The sequence below is a fragment of the Bombina bombina genome, chromosome 3 (assembly GCF_027579735.1).
Source record: "Bombina bombina isolate aBomBom1 chromosome 3, aBomBom1.pri, whole genome shotgun sequence".
NCBI lineage: Eukaryota > Metazoa > Chordata > Amphibia > Anura > Bombinatoridae > Bombina > Bombina bombina.
In genome coordinates this window covers 755,013,354-755,036,606 of record NC_069501.1, presented here as the reverse complement: position 1 = coordinate 755,036,606, position 23,253 = coordinate 755,013,354, and the positions used below count along the sequence as shown (strand labels likewise).

Here is a 23,253-nt window from a genome sequence, read left to right as displayed (position 1 = left end):
TCAGGAAAAGCTTATTTAACAATGGCTAATACACCGGTCCCTCATGGTCAAACTAATACAGGCAGTATTATTCCTATGAGTATGATAGCCATGACAATAAAAAGAAACAATCAAAACTTAATAATGCAATATATTGGTGCTTCGTTTGTGGTCGAAAAATAATAGTAGAGTGTATTGCCTCATCCACAGTCAGTCACAACCTCCTTATGTATGTCATTCAATAGAGAAAAGAAAAGAAAAAAAATAAAGAAAAAAAATAAAATACCCATGTATATTGGGGGGGGGGGTGTAATGGTAGGGAAGGGAATTCTAGGTCTTAACTGGCCTGAGTAACAGGTAAGGTCTATTATTTTTATCCTGAGGTAGGAAAGAACCCTTTCCACCTATAATGTCAGAAATTATTTCTGCCAAGCCTGGACTAAATAAGTTCTTACCCTTATAAGGCAAAGATAAAAGCTTAGACTTGGATGTAAGATTTTAAGACAAAGATTTTAACCACAGAGCTCTGCAAGCTAAAACAGTAAAACCAGAAAGCTTAAGGGCCTTGATTCTGTCTTGGATCTCCTCTATAATAGTCATCAATAAGACGTTGCTAGCAATACTAGCAACAGGTTGCCACTGTAACCCCTGATGAATGTACATCTTCAAAAAAGCCTCAAGCTTCTTATCCATTGGATCCTTGAAAGAACAACTATCTTCAATAGGAATAGTAGTTTTCTTAGCCAGAGTAGAGATAGCTCCCAATACCTTTGACAACCTTGGACACTGTGCACCACAAGTCACGAATAGCATTAGCAAACATCTTTTTAAGAACAGGGGACGGGGAAAAAGGAATCCCTGATTTATCCCATTCCTGAGTTATGACATCTGCCATACGGTCTGGAACTGGAAACACTTCCACAGATGATGGTACATCATATACCCTATTAAGCTTACTAGACCTCTTTGGATTCTCCGCAACAGATGCGTCAGATTCTTCCAAAGTAGCAAGAACCTCCTTCAAAAGAACTCAAAGGTGTTCTAACAAATCTGAAGGTAATCTCCTCTGAATCTGCAGAATTGGTCACTACAGTATCAGCTCTGACAATTCCCCCTCAGAAGCCACTGAAGAATCATCCTTATCAGATAACTGAGACAAACTGACTAAGGCAACCGTAGCAGAGTCAGCCTTACTAACATAAATATGTTTAGATTTCCTCTTACCCTTACCAGTAGCCTTTGGAAAAGCTGATAAAGCTGCAGAAAAAGCAGAAGTAATCTATGCAGCGAAATCCCCAGGTAAAAAAAACACCCCCAGGAGGTTATTGAGAGGAACCGCAGGGCACTGCATGTGAAGCTTAGGAAGCTTGAGGAGAAAGCTGAGGCGTTGCTAGGATAACACTATCCTAAGAGACATCTTTATCTTTAAATATAAAAGTTTTAGACATGAAGGGCAAAACTGTACAGAAGGAATTATCTTAGCCTCCAAACACAATAAGCATTTTTCAAAAGAATCAATTTCAGCATTAGTGTCCATAATTGGGTATTAGTTCCTAGCAATTAACAAAAATTTAAATGCTAAAAACAAAAATAGGTTTATTTATGTGAAGCAGTAAAAAACATACCTAACAAAAAAAGCACCTAAAACCCTCAGCTCTGCTGAGGTCTTACCCCTCCAGAAGTTGCTATTCCACTAGCACAGAAAACCAGACACAGCCGGAGCAAAGATCCCCTCCTTGTAAACGGAACAGCCCAACCACTTGAAAGCAACTGCAGACAGAGGAAACTGCAACCTCCGCACTCGCCGTGGCAAACTCCAGTCTGAACAGAGAAGCCGATAAAACGGAAGTGCAGAGGAGTGGTCACGTGACAGCAATAATAAAAAGTTGCGCCAAACAAAAACGGCACGAAAACAGGCAGCTGCACAGCAAAAAGTGATTGGGCCAAATAAGCTGAGCTGAAAGCGATTGCCCCTAAACAAGTTTAAAGCAAACACCTGTCAAATACTTCATTCACACTCAATCTCTGAGCCCACAATAAAATATGATGCCTTTTACATATAAGCAGTGCCCCTTAAACATAATTCAAATACTTTCCACAAGGATTTAACCCCTATAGTGCCGGTATCTTCCAAACTCTAACCTAGAAGGGAAAGCACTTACCTGTGGATCCTGCTCTGTCAGGCAGGAACTGTTTTCTGAGGTGTGGCAGCATTTCCACTTTTACCAGGGACCTATAGAAAGGAAAGAACAGAGTAACCAACCCTGGCTTTCTATAATAGAGGTAGCAATAATGTTAGAAGTTAAGCAAACACCACCTCGCCATCTTCTAACTGATAATAGCCACCATTACTCTTACTAAAGAGATTAACATGGACACGGCTAGACCCCAATCCTTGCTTGCAGGGAAAAGTACCCATAAAAGGATTTAAAAAATCTTCGCCATCTTCCTGTGATCAAGGCAAAGAGAATGACTAAGGGTTATGAGTAAGGGAAGTGATACTTAACAGCTCTGCTGGGGTGCTCTTTGCCTCCTTCTGCTGGCTAGGAGTGAATATCCCATTAGTAATTAGAATGTTTTGTTGACTCTACATGCAATAAGATAGAAATATAATCACATACCTCCATAATTCCAACTAGGCCTGTGCCTACGGCAGCACTGAATATTACATATATCAAGAAACTTAAATATTTAATAAAACAAAAAAAGTTTTTTCATTAAATAAAACATTTTTCATTTCATTTAATTTTTTAAATGAATTCAATGTATTTTTTCAATGTATTTTTGTGCTCTCTCTAAAGGTGCTCACAGATAAGGAGCACAGACGTTAAATGTAAATTTTATAGTGTAAGGATGGGTTACCATAGCAACAAACTTCTTATGGAACAATTTTCGAGAAATCTGACATCAAATGAAAGTCTTAACACAACGTTAACTTACACCGATACAAAGAGTAAAAACACTGCGCAAAATATTTCAATGGAAACCCGATACTAAAATGGAGCAAACAGAGCTTATGGCTCCTTTTTTAACAACTCAAAGGAAACGAGCCCTATGCCCGGTTTTGGATGTGTAAGAGACACCTAGATTACAATATAATGCTTTAAAAAAAAGCCCCCCAACATGTTGCATGAATTCTCTCCATGCTGGCTAGTTTTTGAATCATCAGGAACTTGATGATCGTGATCTTGTTGGTGGAATAGCTAACACATGGAAATAATTGAAGATATATTTTGTCTCCTCACACATTTGAAGTAAATATCCAATACTTGTACTAAGAATATGTTCAGATCTTTCCGTTAAGCTCCTGTTAAAGCATATTAAATGATGATGATTAGTGGACATTCAGAAATAAAATATGTCATACTAGTTTCATTAGGGATTAAAATGATGTTATATATGACAAGTCCAGATGTATTTTTTTAAAATATTGGTGTCTAACTTATAAAGACAATAACAGAAGATTATTCATTTTAATAGCTCATTGTAGTGTTAAAACATTTATGATTGGTATCCCTATTAACAGTTATGGATGATGAGGGAGGAACCCACCCAGTCAATAGAGAAGCTAATTAAAGTAGAATTATAGCAATCATTAATACTCTTACAGGCCTGATTTAATATCATTGAAGGGTTTGCAGATTAACTAAATGGAAATGAGAAAGAATAAATTTGATAACTACCTGCTTTACACTCGCGCAATGTTCAGAAAACACAAAACATTTAAAGAGAAAATATTAACATAAAATTCTCTATTTTGTTAGAACACTTTAATTTTAACAACATTACCTTTTCTTAACATGTGTACAACCCAAAAATGTTTTAAATCAATAGCTGTGTTCCCAATACCAGTCAGTATTAGGCATATACATGTATGCTTTAATCACCAGGGCTTCCTTATGTAAAGTGGCAAGGGAGTGTTTTGGTATTGCAACTTTGACTATATGTTCAACATAACCCTGCTCCAATTTTTTTTCTTTCATGGTGCAGATAGAGCATGCAATTTTAAACAACTTTCTAATTTACTCCTATTATCAAATTGTCTTCGTTCTCTTGCTATCTTTATTTAAAATCAAGGAATGTAAAGCTTAGGTGCCGGTCCATTTTTGGTTCAGGAAATGGGTTACGCTTCCTTATTGGTGGCTAAATGTATCCACCAATAAAAGCAAGCGCTATCCAGGGTGCTGAAACTAAAATTGTCCGGCTCCTATACGTTGCATTCCTACTTTTCAAATAAAGATAGATAGAGAACAAAAAAAAATTGATAATAGGAGTGAATTAGAAAGTTGCTTAAAATTGCATGCTCTATCTGAATCATGAATAAAAAAAAATTGGGTTTAGTATCCCTTAAACATAAGTGACCACTTTCTTTTAGAAATTAAGCTTAAAAGTATACACACACAACATTATAAATAATTGTTAGAAATTCAGTTAACAAGATTTAACATTTTATTTTTCATTTAAACACTAATTCTAAATAATTTTACTTAAAGGCATGCTAAATTTAAAATTAAACTCATGACTCATAAAGAGCATTTTAGGAGACTTTTCAATTTAATCAAATTTTACACAGTATTTTTATGTGCACACTTTCTGAGACACCAGCTCCTACTGACCATGTGCACAAAGTCACAGTGTATACAAATACTAGTCTGTGAATGTCTGATGGCTGTCACATAATACAGGGGGCTAGCAAATTAGGAGAAAAAAAATTGTCATTAAAAAAATCTGCTGATATTGCATTGTCTTTTTAGTACACACCTATTAATTATGCAGTTCTACTGTATTTAATGGTTCTTAAATCCAATGAAAATGTGGTTTATTTCATGTTTTTCCCCCCAGCTACTATTATATACTCTCTGCGAATTTTAATCAACCTTGTCTCACTATCTTTATAACACTATTCATATTTCTTCTCACGAAACATGAGGTCAGTAAAAGTAACCTCTTCATACCTGCATTTCAAAGCATGAATTATATTCTGTACAGATTTAAAAAGATTTGCACTAAACTAATAACTTGTCATTCATCAGTTCAGCTATATTACACTGCTAAAATTCTTTCACAATGTAGAGCTTAAGTGTTGTAAGCTATGGAATAAAATAATGAATGTTTAACAGTTACTTTCTAAAAAGACTTCCTCTCATGGTTAGTTCATACATTGTTCTATTAAGAATATGGTAAGAAATACTACAGAAATGAAAGAATGATATGAAAATGAGTAACCGACAAAAGTAAAATCTTAAATAGAAAAGATAGTAGGAATATAAAACAGCTCAATAGTTAAGGTGATACACACAGCAAAATCATTTCTCTTCATGACGAGTTTTTGATCTTCAGGTCCTTAATTTAAGTTTGGCCTTAGTTTTTTTTTTAGATTAGATTAAAGGGACATAAAATCCAATTTTTTTCTTTCATGATTCAGTTAGAGCATACACTTTAAACAACTTTCTAATTTACACCTATCATAAAATGTACTTTATTTTCTTGGTATCCTTTGTTGAAGGAACAGCAATGTACTACTGGGAGCTAGCTGAGCCAATAACAAGAGGCATATATGAGCTATATCCCAGTAGTTCATTGCTGCTTCTGAGTATGCTATTAAACAAAGAATGCAAAGAAAACACAGCAAATTAGATAACAAGTAAATTGGAAACTTGTTTAAAATTGCATGTTCTATCTGAATCATAAAAGTTTAATTGTGACTTTACTGTCCCTTTAACTATCACATTGATGAAATTACAATTTCTAGTATTAATTTAAAGGGCCACTACAGTGGGGAAAAAAATACATGATCTAATTTGTTAGCTTTTATCAATCATCTGCTGAGTAGTATTTGTATTATGTGTTTAACCCCTTTGTGGGAGTTGAAAACAGAGTTGAAGGTCGCTGGTGTTAAAATGACATGCATATAATTTTTCCACTATAACGGCCCTTTAAGTAAGTAGGCTAGCAATTTAACAAACTTGTTAAACAATCTATCCATAAACAAGAAGGTTTAGTTATATAATAAATAAAAAAAAAGTAAAGCAACTTTGTCAAATGGCTTGTATTAAATGCACACAATTAGGTTGTCAATTTTCCATTCATAGAATTTTCAGTAAATGACTGGAGAACTATAGAGCAAATTTATAAAAGGGATTTAAACCAAGTAAGCATATACATGTGTGTATGCTTTTATGCATCAAGCACAGCGCAGACCCTTTAAAATACAAAATGTATTCTTACCTGATAAATGTATTTATTTCCGGATATGGAGAGTCCACAACGTCATCAATTACTAGTAGAAATATCACTCCTGGCCAGCAGGAGGAGGCAAAGAGCACCACAGCAAATCTGTTAAGTGTCACTCCCCTACCCACAATCCCCTGTCATTCAACCAAAGGGAAATGGAAAAAGTAGTGACACAAAGGTCTAGAGGTGCCTGAGGTTTAGTAAAAAAATAACTGTCTAAAATAAAGGGTGGGGTCGTGGAGTCTCCATATCCGGAAATAAATACATTTATCAAGTAAGCATACATTTGGTTTTCTTTCCTAAGATATGGAGAGTCCACAACATCATTAATTACTAGTGGGAACCAATACCCAAGCTAAAGGACACAGATGACTAGGGAGGTAGAACAAGACAGGCAGACCTAAACAGAAGGCACCACCGCTTGAAGAACCTTTCTTCCAAAAGAAGCCTCAACCAAGGCAAAAGTATAAAATTTGGAAAAAGTATGCAGGGAGGACCAAGTGGCAGCCTTGCAAATCTGTTCCACAGAAGCTTCATTTTTGAAAGCCCAAAAAGAGGAGACAGCCCTGGTTGAATGAGCCTTAATTCTCTCAGGAGGCTGCTGACCATTAGCAAAACAAATAATACTTCTCAACCAGAGAAAAAGAGAAGTAGCAGTAGCTTTCTCCCCTTTACGTTTTCCAGAGAAACAAACAGGGCAGAGAACTGTAGGTAGAATTTTAGAGCACGCACAACATTCAAGTTGTGCAACAAACATTCCGCATGAAAGATAAGGTAAGGCAAATCGCACTTGAAAGCCTAGAGTTCCGAGACTCTCCGAGCAGAAGATATAGCAATAAGAAACAAACCCTTCCAAGATAACAACTTAATATCTATGGAATGCAATGGCTCAAATGGAGCCTGCTGCAAAACTTTAAGAACAAGGCTCCAAGGAGGAGCAACAGACTTAAACAAAGGCCTGTTTCTGACTAGAGCCTGACAAAAAGATTGAACATCTCACTTGTGTAATAAAATAGACAATGCATAAATCTGACCATTCAGAGAACTGACTGATAATCCCTTCTGCAGACCTTCCTGGAGAAAAGACAAAATACTAGGAATCCTGACCCTACTCCAAGAGTAGCCTTTGGATTCACACCAATAAAGGTATTTACGCCATACCTTATGGTAAATCTTTCTAGCAACAGACTTGCGAGCCTGGATCATGGTCTCAATGACCGACTCAGAAAAAACATGCTTAGACAGAACTAAGGATTTAATCTCCAAGCAGTCAGCTTCAGAGAAACAAGATTTGGATGAAGGAAAGGACCCTGAGTTAGGTCCTTCCTCAGAGGCAACCTCCAAGGTGGAAAAGATGACATCTTCACAAAGTCTGCATACCAGATCTTGCAAGGATTCTGTTTGATATGAGCAATGACTCGTGGAAGGAGAGCAAATGGAGGAAAGATATGCAAGACTAAAATCCCAAGGAACTGCCAGAGCATCTATCAGGGCAGCATGCGGATCTCTTGACCTTGAACCGTACCTTGGAATCTTGGCGTTCTGCCGAGACGCCATTAGATCCAACTCTGGCACCCCCCCATTTGAGGGTTAACCTGGAAAACACCTCCGGATGGAGAGCCCACTCCCCGGGATGAAAAGTGTGTCTGCTCAGGAAATCCACTTCCTAGATGTCTACTCCTGGAATGTAGATGGCAGATATATAGCAATTGTGAGCTTCCACCCACTGAAAAATCTGAGCCACCTCTTTCATGGCTAAGGAACTCCGAGTTCCTCCCTGGTGGTTGATGTAAGCCACTGAGGTGATGATGTCCGACTGGAACCTGATAAACCGGGCTAAGACAACTGAGACCAAGCCATAAAACCATTGTAAGTCGCTCTCCACTCCAAGATATTTATGGGGAGAGCAGACTCCTCCAGAGTCCATATTCCCTGTGCCTTTAACGAGTCCCAGACTGCTCCCCAACCCAGCAGGCTGGCGTCCATGGTCACAATCACCCAGGAAGGTCTCTGGAAGCATGTGCCCTGAGACAGATGCTCCTAAGAAAGCCACCATGAGAGTCTCTTGTTGACTGATCTAGATCTACCCTCTGAGACAGATCTGAATGATCTCCATTCCATTGTCTGAGCATGTATAACTGCAGAGCTCTCAAATGGAATCGAGCAAAGGGAATGATGTCCATAGAAGCGAAAATCAGAAAAATTACCTCCATACATTGAGCCACTGATGGCCAAACAGACTGCAGAGAGAAGCAAGAATCTTGGATTTTCTGACCTCTGGTAGAAATATTCTAATAGATAAGGAATCTATTATGGTCCCTAAGAAAACTACCCTTGTAACTGGAACAAGGGAACTCTTTCCCAGATTCACTTTCCATCTGTGGGAACATAGAAAAGACAACTCTCTATATGAGAGTTTGCTTGTTGAAAAGATGGTGCCTGAACCAATATGTCATCCAGGTATTTTGCCCCGTTATTCCCCAAGACCTGATTACTGCCAAGAGAGCCCCCAGAACCTTTGAGAAAATTCTGGCCGCTGTGGCAAGGCCAAACTGAAGAGCCACAAACTGAAAGTGTTTGTTTAGAAAGGTGAATCTCACAAACTTGTGATGATCCCTGTGGATGGGAACATGAAGATACGCATCCTTCAGGTATATGGATGTCATGAACTGACCCTCTTGGACCAAAGGAAGAATGGAACGAATGGTTTCCATTTTGAAGGATGGTACCCAGAGAAACTTGTTGAGACACTTTAGGTCTAGAATAGGACGAAAAGTCCCCTCTTTTTTGTGAACCACAAACAGATTTGAATAGAATTCTAGACCCTGTACCCTTTTCTAATTTGTAAGCCTGAGATACTATGTCCACAGTGCAGGGATATGGGACATCTCTTATCCAAGCTTGATGAAACAGAGAAAGTCTGCCCCCCACTTGATCCGATCCCGGATCGGGGGCAAACCCTTCATGCTGATTTAGACTCAGCTGCAGGTTTCTTAGATTGTTTCCCCTTGTTCCAAGACTGAGTGGTTTTCCAAGAAGAATTCAACTGTTCCTGCTTGGAAGAGGAAGACTTTCCTTTGAACTTACGAAAGGAACGAAAATTACTTTGACGTCTTTTAGGTCTATTCTTCTTGTCTTGTGGTAAAAAAAAGACCCTTTTCCACCAGTAATATCAGAAATTATTCTGCCAGACCAGGTCCAAACAAGGTCTTACCCTTCTAAGGTAGCACCAGAAGCTTGGACTTAGAGGTAACATGTGCTGACCACGATTTTAAGCCACAGCGCCCTGCGTGCTAGGACAGCAAAGCCAGATATCTTGGCTCCCAGTTTAATAACTTGCATTGTAGCATCAGAAATAAAGGAACTGGCTAGCTTGAGAGCCTTAATTCTGTCTTGCATCTCCTCCAAAGGAGTCTCTACTAAAATAGAATCAGACAAGGCATTGCACCAATAAGATGCCGCACTTGACACAGTGGCAATACAAACTGCAGGTTGCCATTGAAGACCTTGATGAACATACATCTTCATCAAATAAGCCTCAAGCTTTTTGTCCACTGGATCTTTAAAAGAGCAGCTATCCTCTATAGGGATAGTAGTTCAGAGTAGAAATGGCCCCTTCTACTTTAGGCACTGTACGCCATGAATATTTAATGGAGTCAGCGACAGAAAAAAATCTTTTTAATGAAGGCTTCTCCCATTCCTGTGAAATAATCTCTGTGGCACGGTCTGGAACAGGAAACACTTCCACACTGGAAGGAATATCATAGTATTTATTAAGTTTACTAAAATTTATTAGGGTTGACAACGACAGGAGTATCGAGTATCGGAGTCATCCAAGGTAGCCAAAATCTCCTTTAACAATACACAAAGGTGTTCAAGCCTAAATCTGAAGGTTACTACTTCAGTATCAGATGTAGGAATTATACTGTCCGAATCTGAGATTTCACCCTCAGAGGCTACCGACTTATCCTCCTCATCAGACTTATGAGGAAGTGCAACCTGTGTAGCAGCAGATGGTACAGAAACCTTAGTATCTGAATCTCTTATTTTATCATAGGAAAAGCGGATAATGGCACAGATACCGCAGCAGATACATGAGCAGCAATTTCTGCAGGCAATTAAACTCCTCCAGGAGGCTGAGAGGAACTGCAAGGCACTGTATGTGATGCCATAGAGGCTTGGGACGTTTGAAGAGTAAGCTGTGGCATTGCCCGAACAGCATAATCCTGAGAAACATTTGGTAATAATTTATTTTTACCTTCTAAAGTTCTGACTAAACATGAGGCACAAAATTGCATATGCAGAACAATATGGGTCTCTAGGCATAATAAGCATTTATTCAAAACAAAGGGGTCCAGATTCCATGCTCATAGCTGAAGAAATCCCACAAAAAGGACATTTTTTTTTAAATAAATAATTTTGATGAAAAAAACAACAACTTACTATCACTTTAAGTACAAAAAGTATCAAAAATGTTATGAAACATTAAATAATGACAACCTCTACACCCCAGGTTTCTTAGGTGCCCTACCGTACATAAGGTAACTCCAGAATTGGTGACTCGAGTGGAACCATGCAAAACGAGACTAGCTCACACAATGCACACGCCAAGCCGACCCAGCAATACAGAAAATAAAATGAAGCCACTGTCTCTTCATATCGAAGGGGCGGGTCACATGACCGGCAGCCAGGAACTGTGCATCAAGCAGAAAGCGCGCGTTTCACTGCCGGGAAAACAGCCACAATTAAAAGTTCCCATAGAGAAGCCCTCATAATGGCGCAACACACAGCCGTATAGGAGCAAAATAACACCAGAAATTCCTCTTGCGTTCTCCTCTTAAAGTCACACAAGAATAAAATGCTAAGAGCCATCCTGACTAAAAAAACACTGTCTCCCAGTTGAAGTACCCACAACCCGAGAAAACACACAGCCCTTAACATTTTTGAAAGCCCATGATCGTTTCTCAAATGTATCACATACAAATGCCTGAACCTGTATAGTTAACCCAAAAGGCACTTACCTGCAATCTAGCCATCTGGCAGGAAATCAGCTTACAAGGCGTGAAAGGACACATACCCCTTACAGAGACCGGTAGAAAAAAGAAAGAATAGAGTAAACCTACTCTGGCTTTCTATACTAGCGCAGCAATATGTTAGGAAACAAATCAAGGCCCACCTCACAAGTTCCCAACTGCTTTAAAGCCACCACTACTCTACTACAGAGATTGACGTGGACTACAGCTATACCCAAAAAAAACTCTTGTAGGGAAAGAAATCCAATTCTCTTCAGACACCAAAAATTCACCTCCTCCATTGACAGAGGCAAAGAGAATGACTAGGGATTGTGGGTAGGGGAGTGACACTCAACAACTTTGCTGTGGTGTTCTTTGTCTACTCCTGCTGACCAGGAATGATATTCCCACTAGTAATTGATGATGTTGTGGTCTCTCCATATCTTAGGAAAGAAATCTATTTTAATACAAAAAGGTTGATAGAACAATGATGCAGAGTTCCACATCACATGAGTGCGGAATTCCCTGTTTTGAAGAGTCACAAATTTATTAGCAATGAAGCAGAATTTAAGACCATTTACAAGGTTAAATGTGTCAAACCATTGGATTATAAGTGCATATAATAGCATAACAACAATATCTATGAGCAGACAACTAAGGAGCATTAAATGTATTCTCAAACCCGAGCCAATACAAAATAGGGTAGCGAATATAGCTCATCACCTTTATCTGGGAAAATGTCCCCAAAAAAAACAGATAGCTGGGAGCATCTGAATACCGTAATACGCCTTAGCCAACTCCAATCATACTCTAGACCACTGGCATGTAGAAGACACCTTCCTCCAGTCATACCCGCTAGGCAGAGGTTTCACCCTCCCATGTACGCGACAACAGGCCAGGGACTCAAATAGCGTTCGCCTGCAGAGGGACTAGTAGTACAAACATCATAGCTCAATAATCCAACAAGACCTCGTAAGAGCTACTCGCACAGTATCAAAGCCAGCTTGGCTAAAGGGGATGAGCTATATTCGCTACCCTATTTTGCATTAGCTCAGATTTTAGAATACGTTGAATACTACTTAGTTCACAGATATTGTTGTTTTGCTATTATGTGCACTTCTAGTACATATGTAATTATCTGCAAGACTTTATTGCAGCTGCAATGGTTTGACACATGTAACCCTTTAAATGGTCTTAAATTTTGCTTCATTGCTAATAAATTTGTGTCTCTTCAAATGAGTGCTGAATTCCCTTTCTGTTTCGATGTGGAACTCTGCATTATTGTTCTATCAGCCTTTTTGAATTAAAAATGTCCAAGCTAATATATTTAAAAGCAATGTAAAAAATTGTCTGCCATGAGGGGTCTCCTTACACCAGGATACCTTCTGTTCCTCCATTTTGAAAAAAAAAATAGAAGTCGAAGAGTGGCCTTCGGTATTTTCATTCAGAAGGTTTACACTTTAATTGGCATACTACATATTTGAGGTCTACTTAAAGTGACGTTTTAAAACGCTAGGATTTACCAGTGCTACAAATAAAAGAAACTTTCAATCATAAAGTATAAAAAACTTCATGCTGAAAGTTAATTTATTTGCCTGCAGTGTATGCCAAGCTGAGCGCCTCAGGCCATCCATTGCAGAAAGTAATTTTATCAATGAGATGACATTTCCACCTCTGAGCCAATAAAAAGCAGGGCAATTGTCATTATACCAGATGGCTAGCACGCTATTGGCCAAAATCACTTCACTGATAAAATAGCGTTCTGCTGTGGGGGGCCTGAGGTGCTCAGCACGGCATGAGCTTCAGGCAAATAAAGGAACATTCTGCATTAAGTTTTTTATACTTCATGACTGAAAGTCCCCTTTATGAATGTTCAAAAACTCTAGGATTTCTTATCACAATGTTATGTTAAACATTGAAGCATTATAGTAATGATGTAATCAATGTTTCATTATTTGTTTTTGTAAGATTTAAAATGTGTCAAGTGATTTTTGTATCTGACCTACATTGTATTTATTTCATTGTTGCATTCTCTTTGTATGCCTGAATTAAACCTCAATAATAATAAAAAAATGAAGTCTGCAAATACAAATAAGCATATAAACAATGCATACTGATGCAAATGTTACTGTATTTCATTAAAGCATGTCATTTTTGCATTACTGAACCCCGCTAACGATGTGCTTAAAGGGACATGAAACACAAAATCTTTCTTTCATGTTTTCTTCTCTTGGTATCCTTTGTCGAAAAGCATACCTACAGTAGGTACTCTCAGAAGCAGCAGTGCACTACTGGGCACTAGCTGCTGATGTGTGGCTAAGCATGCCTTTTGTGATTGGTTTACCCGATATGCTCAGCTAGCTCCAAGTAGTGCATTACTGCTCCTTCAACAAAGTATACTAAGAGAACAAAGCAAATTTGAAAATTGAAGTAAATTGGAAAGTTATTTAAAACTGCATGCTTTATCTGAATAATGAAAGAAATATTTTGGGTTGTCCCTTTATCCCTCACAAAGGGGAACAGTGAGCCAATCAAAAGCAGTGGCCATGTGTAGCAGCATTTTGCTTTGGAGTTGCAATGCTAATTGATGTATCTAAAAACCTGTATACAGTGGTATATGTTACAGTGGCTCTAAAGACCCGTATACAGTGGTTCTAAAGACCTGTATATACAGTGGTCTATGTTACAGTGGCTCTAAAGACCCATATACAGTTTTATATGTTACAGTGGATCTAAAGAACCTTATACAGTGGTATATTTTACAGTGGCTCTAAAGACCCGTATACAGTGGTATATGTTACAGTGGTTCTAAAAACCTGTATATAGTGGTATATGTTACAGTGGCTCTAAAGACCCATATAAAGTGGTCTATGTTATAGTGGCTCTAAAGACCCGTATACAGTGGTCTATGTTACAGTGGCTCTAAAGACCCGTATACAGTGGTATATGTTACAGTGGTTCTAAAGACCTGTATATAGTGGTATATGTTACAGTGGATCTAAAGACCCGTATACAGTGGTATATGTTACAGTGGCTCTAAAGACCTGTATACAGTGGTATATGTTACAGTGGCTCTAAAGACCTGTATACAGTGGTATATGTTACAGTGGCTCTAAAGACCCGAATACAGTGGTTTATGTTACAGTGGCTCTAAAGACCTGTATACAGTGGTCTATGTTACAGTGGCTCTAAAGACCTATATACAGTCACAGTGGTATATGTTACAGTGGCTCTAAATACCTGTATACAGTGGTATATGTTACAGTGGCTCTAATACCTACCTCGTGCTGTTGGAAAAGAATTATTAAGCTGTTCCATTACTTCTTCTAGTCCTGTGCTTGTATCATGAGGAGGACTTAAAAGATCATCCTCACCTAAAAGGAACCATAAAATATTTGGTTATTACAGTCACACACCAAAGCATACATTTAAAAAAAAGAACGCTTTATTAAATGAATAGAAAAGAATATATAGAATGCATAAAATTATCTTTGTGGTGAAACAAGTGGTTTAATTTTGTACACACGACTCATAACATTTTAACAACCAAGTCACAAACATAAGGCGCCATCTGCAGCATACATGAAGTCATTCACAGAAATGGGTCTTGTGGCTTGATTAAACACACAAGCTGTACACTAATAATGAATACAGTCAGAAGTTGTGTCTCTAAAGCAGTTTACTTTAATCGCTACTTTAATTTCACTAACTGCATCTGTCACTGCCTTGAAAATGGTGATTGTGTTCATGCAGCCAATACTATATAACAAGGACAAATGAACTGCAGTTGCAGTGACTTTCAAATGATCAGAGTACTTTCCCAGTTCCTTCATTTGACCTACTCACCTAGAGCAAATTAATCAGCAACATGTCTTAGACAACTCTTCCATCAAGGTTACTTCTTGGTATTTTTTTTCAAGAGGTTACCTTGTAGTTGCTAAGCAATGCAAGTTTTTTTTTGTTTTGTTAAAAAGAAGCAAGCTTATTGACATCACTTTTTACTTTGTGAAACACTGCAAATATTTGTTGAGGATATCTAAGGTTGTCAAAACTGCTTAAATTCTAACCTCCTCATGATACTACTATATTATACTTGCTTACTTTTGCAGTATCAATACAATGTGATCTATTGGGATTTTAGAGAAGAGATACAAGGTTTTTTCTGAAATAAAAATAAAAATCGACTTACTAGAAGCTTTAGAATATATTTTTTTTTTAGATGCACAAACTGTGTTCATGCCCACCGTGGAGATGATGACCCAAAAGATAAGTAGTTGGCTCTATTTGTTCAGGTATATGCAAAAGAAAAATGCCTTAAAGGGACATGAAACCCAATTTTTTTTTTCAACAACATTCCAATTTACTTCTATTAGCTAATTTGCTCCAATCTTAAAATATCCTTTGATTAAAAAAAATACAATGCAGTGAGCCAATCACACGAGGCATCTAAGTGCAACTGCCAATCAGCAGCGACTGAGCATATTTAGATATGCTTTTCAACAAATGATATCAAGAGAATGAAGCAAATTAGATAATCAAAGAAAAATTAGAAGTTGTTTAAAATTCTAAAGCAATGAAAGAAAAAAAAAAGTTGGTTTCATGTCCCTTTAATCACTCAGAATTAGAGCTGGTATATACAGTAAATGTAAGCAAATCTCTTGGTATCTTTTCTTGAAAAGCAGGGACATTTGCTTAGGAGCTGGCCCGTTTCTGGAGCACTATATGACAGCAGTTGTCCATTTGCAAGAGCACTATATAGCGGCACTATTTCCTGCCATGAATGCTCCAGATGCCTACCTAGGTATTGCTTCAACACAGAATATCATAGAAACAAAGCAAATTTGGTAATTGAAGTAAATTCGAAACCTTTTAAAAATAGTATGCCGTGTCTGAATCATAAAATACATTTTTTAGGTTTCATATCCGTCAAAGGGTGAAAATGGCGGAATTTCTAGTTCTGAAAACAGAAAGAGCACTTGGCAGGTTTCACAAGCCTAAACTTGCCACGCATCTCTCCCTAATTTGCAGTTTCGAATCTTCTAGATAAGACAAACAATGTGAATTTTATTCACACAATGACCGCAGCTAGCCTTGTCCAGACTCAAGTCCACATTACTTGAAAGAGCTAAAGAAGTTGGTGGCGTTCGACCACTACAGAATAGTTGTTAATCTGCTTTGAAAAGGGACATAAAACCCAATATATATATTTATTTTATTAATCAGATAGAGCATACAATTTCAAATAGCTTTCAATTTCATTTTAAATACCAAATTTGCTTCAGTCTTTTTAATAGCCTTTGTTGAATGAGCAGCAATGCACCAGTGGGAGCTAGCTGGACCCATCGGGTGAGCAAATGAGAAAAGGTATATGTGCAGCCACCAATAAGCAGCTAGCTCCCAGTAGTGCATTAGTTATGCTTTTCAACAATGTATACAAAGTATAAAGTTGTTTAAAATGATGTGCTCTATATAAATCATAAAGGTTGAACTTTGACTTTACTGTCCCTTTAATAAAAATCAGACTCAGCTGGTGTTAAAGGGACACCGAACCCAAATTTTTCTTTTGTGATTCAGATAGAGCATGCAATTTTAAGCAACTTTCTAATTTACTCCTATTATCAATCTTTATTTGAAAAAGAATGCATCTAAGCTTTTGTTTGGTTCAGTACTCTGGACAGCACTTTTTTATTGGTGGATGAATTTATCCACCAATCAGCAAGAACAACCCAGGTTTTTCACCAAAAAAGGTCCGGCATCTAAACTTACATTCTTGCATTTCAAATAAAGATACCAAGAAAATGAAGAAAGTTTGATAATAGGAGTAAATTAGAAAGTTGCTTAAAATTTCATGCTCTATCTGAATCATGAAAGAAAAAAATTGGGTTCAGTGTCTCTTTAATATATTGGAACAATATATTTTTTTTTAATTAAAAGCGGTCCCTTTAAATTACTTGTGACTTCACACAAAGGGGAAAAATTATCATACACTGTCTGCATTTAGCATTGCACAAGCAGTTCTAGTTTACTGCTTGTGCAATGGCCAACCCTTGGCCGCTAGCAGCACGATCGTATTAGATCGGGTAGATTGATGTCCACAGCCTCAGAGCAGGCGGACCAGTTAAGGAGCAGCGATCTTAAAACCGCTTCATAACTGCTATTTCTGCGCGGAAACAGGGGCATCAGGGGCCATTTGGCCATTGATAAATCGGCCCCAAAGTGTTATACAAAAGCTACAGGAAAGCATATTTGTTTCCAGGGAATTAAAGTTTGTGGAACACAAATAATTCTTTGAAATGATAGAAAAAGAACAGGCGCAAATCCCAATCAAGTGAAATATAACAAAGCTTTAATAAGCCCCCTCTAACGGGTCGCTACTCACAGAATAAAAGAGAACAAACAGCATATCATTCTCAAGTCTCCTTGACTGTCAACCACAAGTTACAATCCCTTGGTTTCCAATCTGGGGATTCACCAAACCACAGCGTGTAACCTCGCCAGGGACTAAAGCTTTGTTATACTTCGCTTGATTGGGATTTGCGTCTGTTCTTTTACTATCCTTTCAGTTTTTCACCAGTGGTAACGAAACACTTTTACGAAAGGGGCTGCACATCCCATTCTATATGGCGGACTGTCATGGATATATAGGGCTAGATTTATCAAGCTGAGGCAGACATGCGCCCCTGTCTGCCCCAGCTCGCCTCTGGCGGGACGAATTTCCTTGGAGGAATTTACCACGCACACGAGCATTATTTTGCGATCGCGTGCAATCCTGCCCCCTGCCCGCGCACAGCCAATCACGCACGTGTAGGAGCTGTCAATCTCCCCGGTCAGACTAGACCGCGGAGGTTAGGAAAGCATCGGTCTGATGACGGCTGCTTGTAAAATACAGCGTGCAGGTTCTCTTGTGAGAACCTGCAGCCGTAGGGGCTAATAGGCTTGCGAAAGGCCTTGATAAATCGACCCCATAGAATCACGGAGATCCTTTTGAATCTATATTGGCATTTGATTTTGGTTTTATAGAGGAGTATTACAAGAGGAAACCACAACATTTTTTGCAGTTGACATATTTCTCTGCAATGATTTTTAAGTTCAACCACATATCAGTACAGTACATAATAGAAGTGTGTAAAGGTAGTACCAAAAAAGCATTTCTGTTTATATTAATATAGATTTGGAACCACAAGAAAAAGATTATTTTCTAACATTTGTATATTCAGCTTCTGCAATAACCTTAATATTTGTAACCGAAAGATTAAGACAACGTGTTTAGGTAAATATCAGTATGATTGTGTACCAATTCACTCGCAGATTTTCCAAGTTGGTATCTATTTAATCCTATATAAAAATAAAACAAGAACACACATTTTTGGCAAATTCTACAGATAGAAAATCCCATTGTTGGTGCATTATACTGAGGAATGATGTTAGTGTCTAGCAATTAAAATGAAATAGATTGTTCTACAGAGATAGTTTCTCTGATACACAAATGAAGCATCATTATTCATTATCTCCTAGATGTAGGAGCAATCATCGTGTACATGCTCTAGTCGATGGCAGTGTAATGAACAAAAAAAAATCTGAATGCACTAAATCATACCCTGTTAAAATACCTTGACTTAAATTGCTCCCTATGATAATTCAGCAGCAAGCATACAAAAGCCATTAGAGTTTCTATACTCCAAAATTTTCTGTGATTATAATAGAAGCTATTTCCTTTCTAGTTAACACATCCCTTTAAGCAATTATATAAAAAGGGCAATAATGAACGTAGTTAAAGACTATTCTATTTATCTTATAACTTGAATAGGTCTGATTTATGCGCTTGGAAGATGTTTGGCATAGATTTACATATGTATGTATACACATATGCAAAACAGAAATTTAGATTGTCAACATGTTTTAACTTTATTCAGATTGGAAATCAATGTTTTGAAAAGGGCTCAGGATAAAATGGAGGATGACTTTGCATGTATATGGATTGTCAAAAGCTAAATACATCATTTGTTGCTATGGAAATAATGATTGGGACTATTGATTATAGAATTCTACGAGTTGAAATTCCACAGTGATGTGCTGTAGTCAGGGCAGGGTTGTTAGCTTACTAAGATGTGGACAATTTGCAGTTAACCTAGTGGCATTCTCCATTATTTGGGATATTTCTTGTTTGGAAAGTGACCTTTACATATTTATAAGGTCTCACTATAGACAAGTGGCCTTTGACATTAAAACACTTACCTATTCTATAGGCCCTTTATAATATATCCTTTTCAATACAATATATCATCTCAATGTTTACTGAGGTCTCTTTCTATATACTGAGTGATCTATGCTAGAACCTACAGGTTACAGCAATTTAGGTTTATTTGTAGAATAGAAAATTTTCTGGAACAGATAGCTGCAATATCTGAAATCAAAGGGACTTTATATTCTCAAAGATGTATTTGACCTACTGTGTGTATTAATTGGTTTACCAATAGCACTTTTAATTTTATTTTTTTCCATTTGAAATGGCTGCTTTTGCTTGTTGAAAAAAATGAATGCTGAAAATACTGTATTCGCTATCATGCTATGCAAATAAGAGGCAGTGCCAGAAATCAACCTCTCTGTGGATTTGAGAGACCAGCATATTTAAAAGGGTACCCCTAGCAACGTTGAATACAATGAACTCTGGTCAGCTGCCTGAAAGAGTATATTGTCCTTGTTTTAAAGCACTATTACAAATGTGGCGCTCCTAACGTCTTAATTGTATCAAATCTAATAAGCAAAGTGATGCACTGAGAGAAAAATTACAAATAAAAGGGAAAAGAAAATTGTTTAAAATTACACATGCTTCTCTAAGAAATAAATTTGAGTGGATATAAATAATGAGAGGTCAAAATTAATTGGGAAAATCCCACTAAGACGTTCCTGTATTAAATATGTTACTGACACCAAGCAACATGCATTAGAGATGGCTGTCAGTCAATAAGGATTACGCTTAAATTGTAAGTTTAAATAAAACCTCCCAAAATCATGATCCGCTAATGTTAGAGAGTGAGCATTGCTAATTAAAATTAGAGCAGACACGCCACTGACGCGTTTCACCGTTGTGGCTTTTTCAAAGGGCCTGGAATGGAATTTTGCATAACCCCTGACTTGATCACTTTTTATGATGAGCAACATTTTTTAAAACAATTTGCAGCTCATTTGTACCATAAGCAACTGTTTCCTGTAGCACAAGCTGATATTATTTTGTTCAGGGTATCCCCTTCACTGTCACATAAAGTCCTGCATACGCCCTCTATTTATGTTGTAGATATCCATGATCTGAGCTTGAGGTCCCTGCCACAGATACGTGAAGCTATCAATATTTCTCCAATGGACACACTTGTGGCCACAAAATGTCTAATTCGCTGCCCAAAATTCTTGTGCAGGACCCAAATCAAACATGTCACAGCCTACTGTATGTGGAGTAGATAAAGCAAATGGAAAGGAATACATAGTGTGGGTATGTGTTATAATGTAAACTATATGAAATGTGTATCCCTCTAGATGACAGGATAGGGGCAGCAAGAGAAGCCCCATAGGGGCAAGTGTGGTGATCCCCCCCCAGGCTGCCAGTGGCCTATCACTAATTTAGGCAAGAAATAAAGATATTCTTTGGTGATTCTCCTCAATCTGCAGTTGTCTAATGAATAAGTACATACAACATGCTGGATACAATTCAAATATCAGTGAAACTATAGTGTGCGGTCAGATTTCCTCAGAATAAATGGGTTGACAGCAGTGTTCCCTCTAAGGCCAGTTTTGTGTGCAGCCCAACAGTGAAACAGTTAACAAGAGAACCATACCTTGCCATCTGCATTGTGCAGTGTTTGCTAATTGCAGGGTGTGGTTACCTAATTAACTGTTTCACTGCTGGGCCGCACACAAAACTGGCCTTAGAGGGAACACTGGTTGACAGTGTAAAATATTCAACCAATGTCTGCATTATTATGGTTTCCAAGTTTGATCATAAATAAACCCCAATCTCATTAACATGACATCTGAAGCCTGACTGCCAGAGGAAGCAGACAGACTACAGTAGCACATTATAAACTGCTTCACTGCCACAATAGTCCACCCACACAACATATTCTCACAGATTACATTGGTTCCCACTTCACCCCACCATTCAGCAGCAGCTGGAAGAAGAAAAAAAAAAAAAAAAGACAGGCAGAATATTACAATTCAAAAAACAGCATGAAAAAAAAAAGAGCAAAAATAGCATTAATCACGGCACATTTCCATTTAGCTACAGTGAGGACTACTTGCTCTATCTGAAGCAAAAGTAAAGCAAATCCTTATTTAGCATGGAATATAAAATGGGTATTTCATTTTGGTCAAAAATATATATAGTGAAGTGTGGAGGAAATACAACTAGTTAGTTGTTGATTTTCAGAATTCTAGGAAAGGGTGTGAAAAATCTACCCTTTACCTTTATTACACAGGACACAATCTGAGAAGTCTAAAGTTTAGGTGAAAAAATATTCAGTATTCTTACATAAAAAATAACACTAATAAAATAAATATAATTTTATTAAGGCGTACAAGTCCCTTGGGACAAATCTCCACATCCTTTAAAGAAAATCATATTTATTATTTGCATATGTATTTATTTTTCTTAAAGGGATAGTGTACTGTAAAATATTTATCTTAACATGTTTCCAATAATGAGTTGTACATTGTTTACAAATAGCTCCATTACCTCTGCCATCTGACATAGCTGCTTTTGCCTGTTGAAATGACCACCTATATTAAAAATTTCAATAATGTAGTATTGGCTAGAGTAAAGCTATGTAAACTAAAGACGGTAGCAAAAATCAACATCACAGTAGGGCTATTCCAGTCCATTTGAAGCTGCGTTCTTGCAATTAATTCTTAGCTGCTTGTCTCAGTACATTGCCCCTTTAAGGGTTAAAGTGGTAAGTTTAAAGATATAATCAAATATAGAGTTACTAGTCCTAAAGCCCGTTTACACGGGCCAATATTTTTTTAAAGTACCGCGGTTCCAACCCTTGCTCCCTCTCTCTCCCCCCTCTCTTTTTCTCCCCCCCCTCTTTGACGCTCTCTCTCTCCCCCTCTTCTGCTCGCTCTCTCTCTCTCCTCCTCTTCTGCTCTCTCTCTCTTCTCCTCTTCTGCGCTCTCTCTCATTTCTCCTCTTCTGCTCTCTCTCTCTCCTCCTCTTCTGCTCTCTCTCTCTCTCTCTCTCCTCCTCTTCTGCTCTCTCTCTCTCTCTCTCTCCTCCTCTTCTGCTCTCTCTCTCTCTCTCCTCCTCTTCTGCTCTCTCTCTCTCTCTCCTCCTCTTCTGCTCTCTCTCTCTCTCTCCTCCTCTTCTGCTCTCTCTCTCTCTCCTCCTCTTCTGCTCTCTCTCTCTCTCTCCTCCTCTTCTGCTCTCTCTCTCTCTCTCCTCCTCTTCTGCTCTCTCTCTCTCTCTCCTCCTCTTCTGCTCTCTCTCTCTCTCTCCTCCTCTTCTGCTCTCTCTCTCTCTCTCCTCCTCTTCTGCTCTCTCTCTCTCTCTCCTCCTCTTCTGCTCTCTCTCTCTCTCCTCCTCTTCTGCTCTCTCTCTCTCTCCTCCTCTTCTGCTCTCTCTCTCTCTCCTCCTCTTCTGCTCTCTCTCCCCTCCTCTTCTGCTCTCTCTCCCCTCCTCTTCTGCTCTCTCTCTCCTCCTCTTCTGCTCTCTCTCTCTCCTCCTCTTCTGCTCTCTCTCTCTCCTCCTCTTCTGCTCTCTCTCTCTCCTCCTCTTCTGCTCTCTCTCTCTCCTCCTCTTCTGCTCTCTCTCTCCTCCTCTTCTGCTCTCTCTCTCTCCTCCTCTTCTGCTCTCTCTCTCCTCCTCTTCTGCTCTCTCTCTCCTCCTCTTCTGCTCTCTCTCTCCTCCTCTTCTGCTCTCTCTCTCCTCCTCTTCTGCTCTCTCTCTCTCCTCCTCTTCTGCTCTCTCTCTCTCCTCCTCTTCTGCTCTCTCTCTCTCTCTCTCCTCCTCTTCTGCTCTCTCTCTCTCTCCTCCTCTTCT

General features: G+C 38.3%; 1 protein-coding gene across 4 annotated transcripts in view; it reads right to left on the bottom strand.

Annotated features, from left to right (window-relative positions):
- The window catches only part of DMD (dystrophin), a 4,487,195-nt gene that overhangs the window by 31,485 nt on the left and 4,432,457 nt on the right, over window positions 1-23,253 (bottom strand). For all 4 annotated transcript variants that reach the window (XM_053707599.1, XM_053707595.1, XM_053707596.1 and 1 more), the window contains one exon: window positions 14,507-14,599. In XM_053707599.1, coding sequence (XP_053563574.1) covers window positions 14,507-14,599 — 93 coding nt within the window. The remainder of the gene's footprint in view (window positions 1-14,506; window positions 14,600-23,253) is intronic.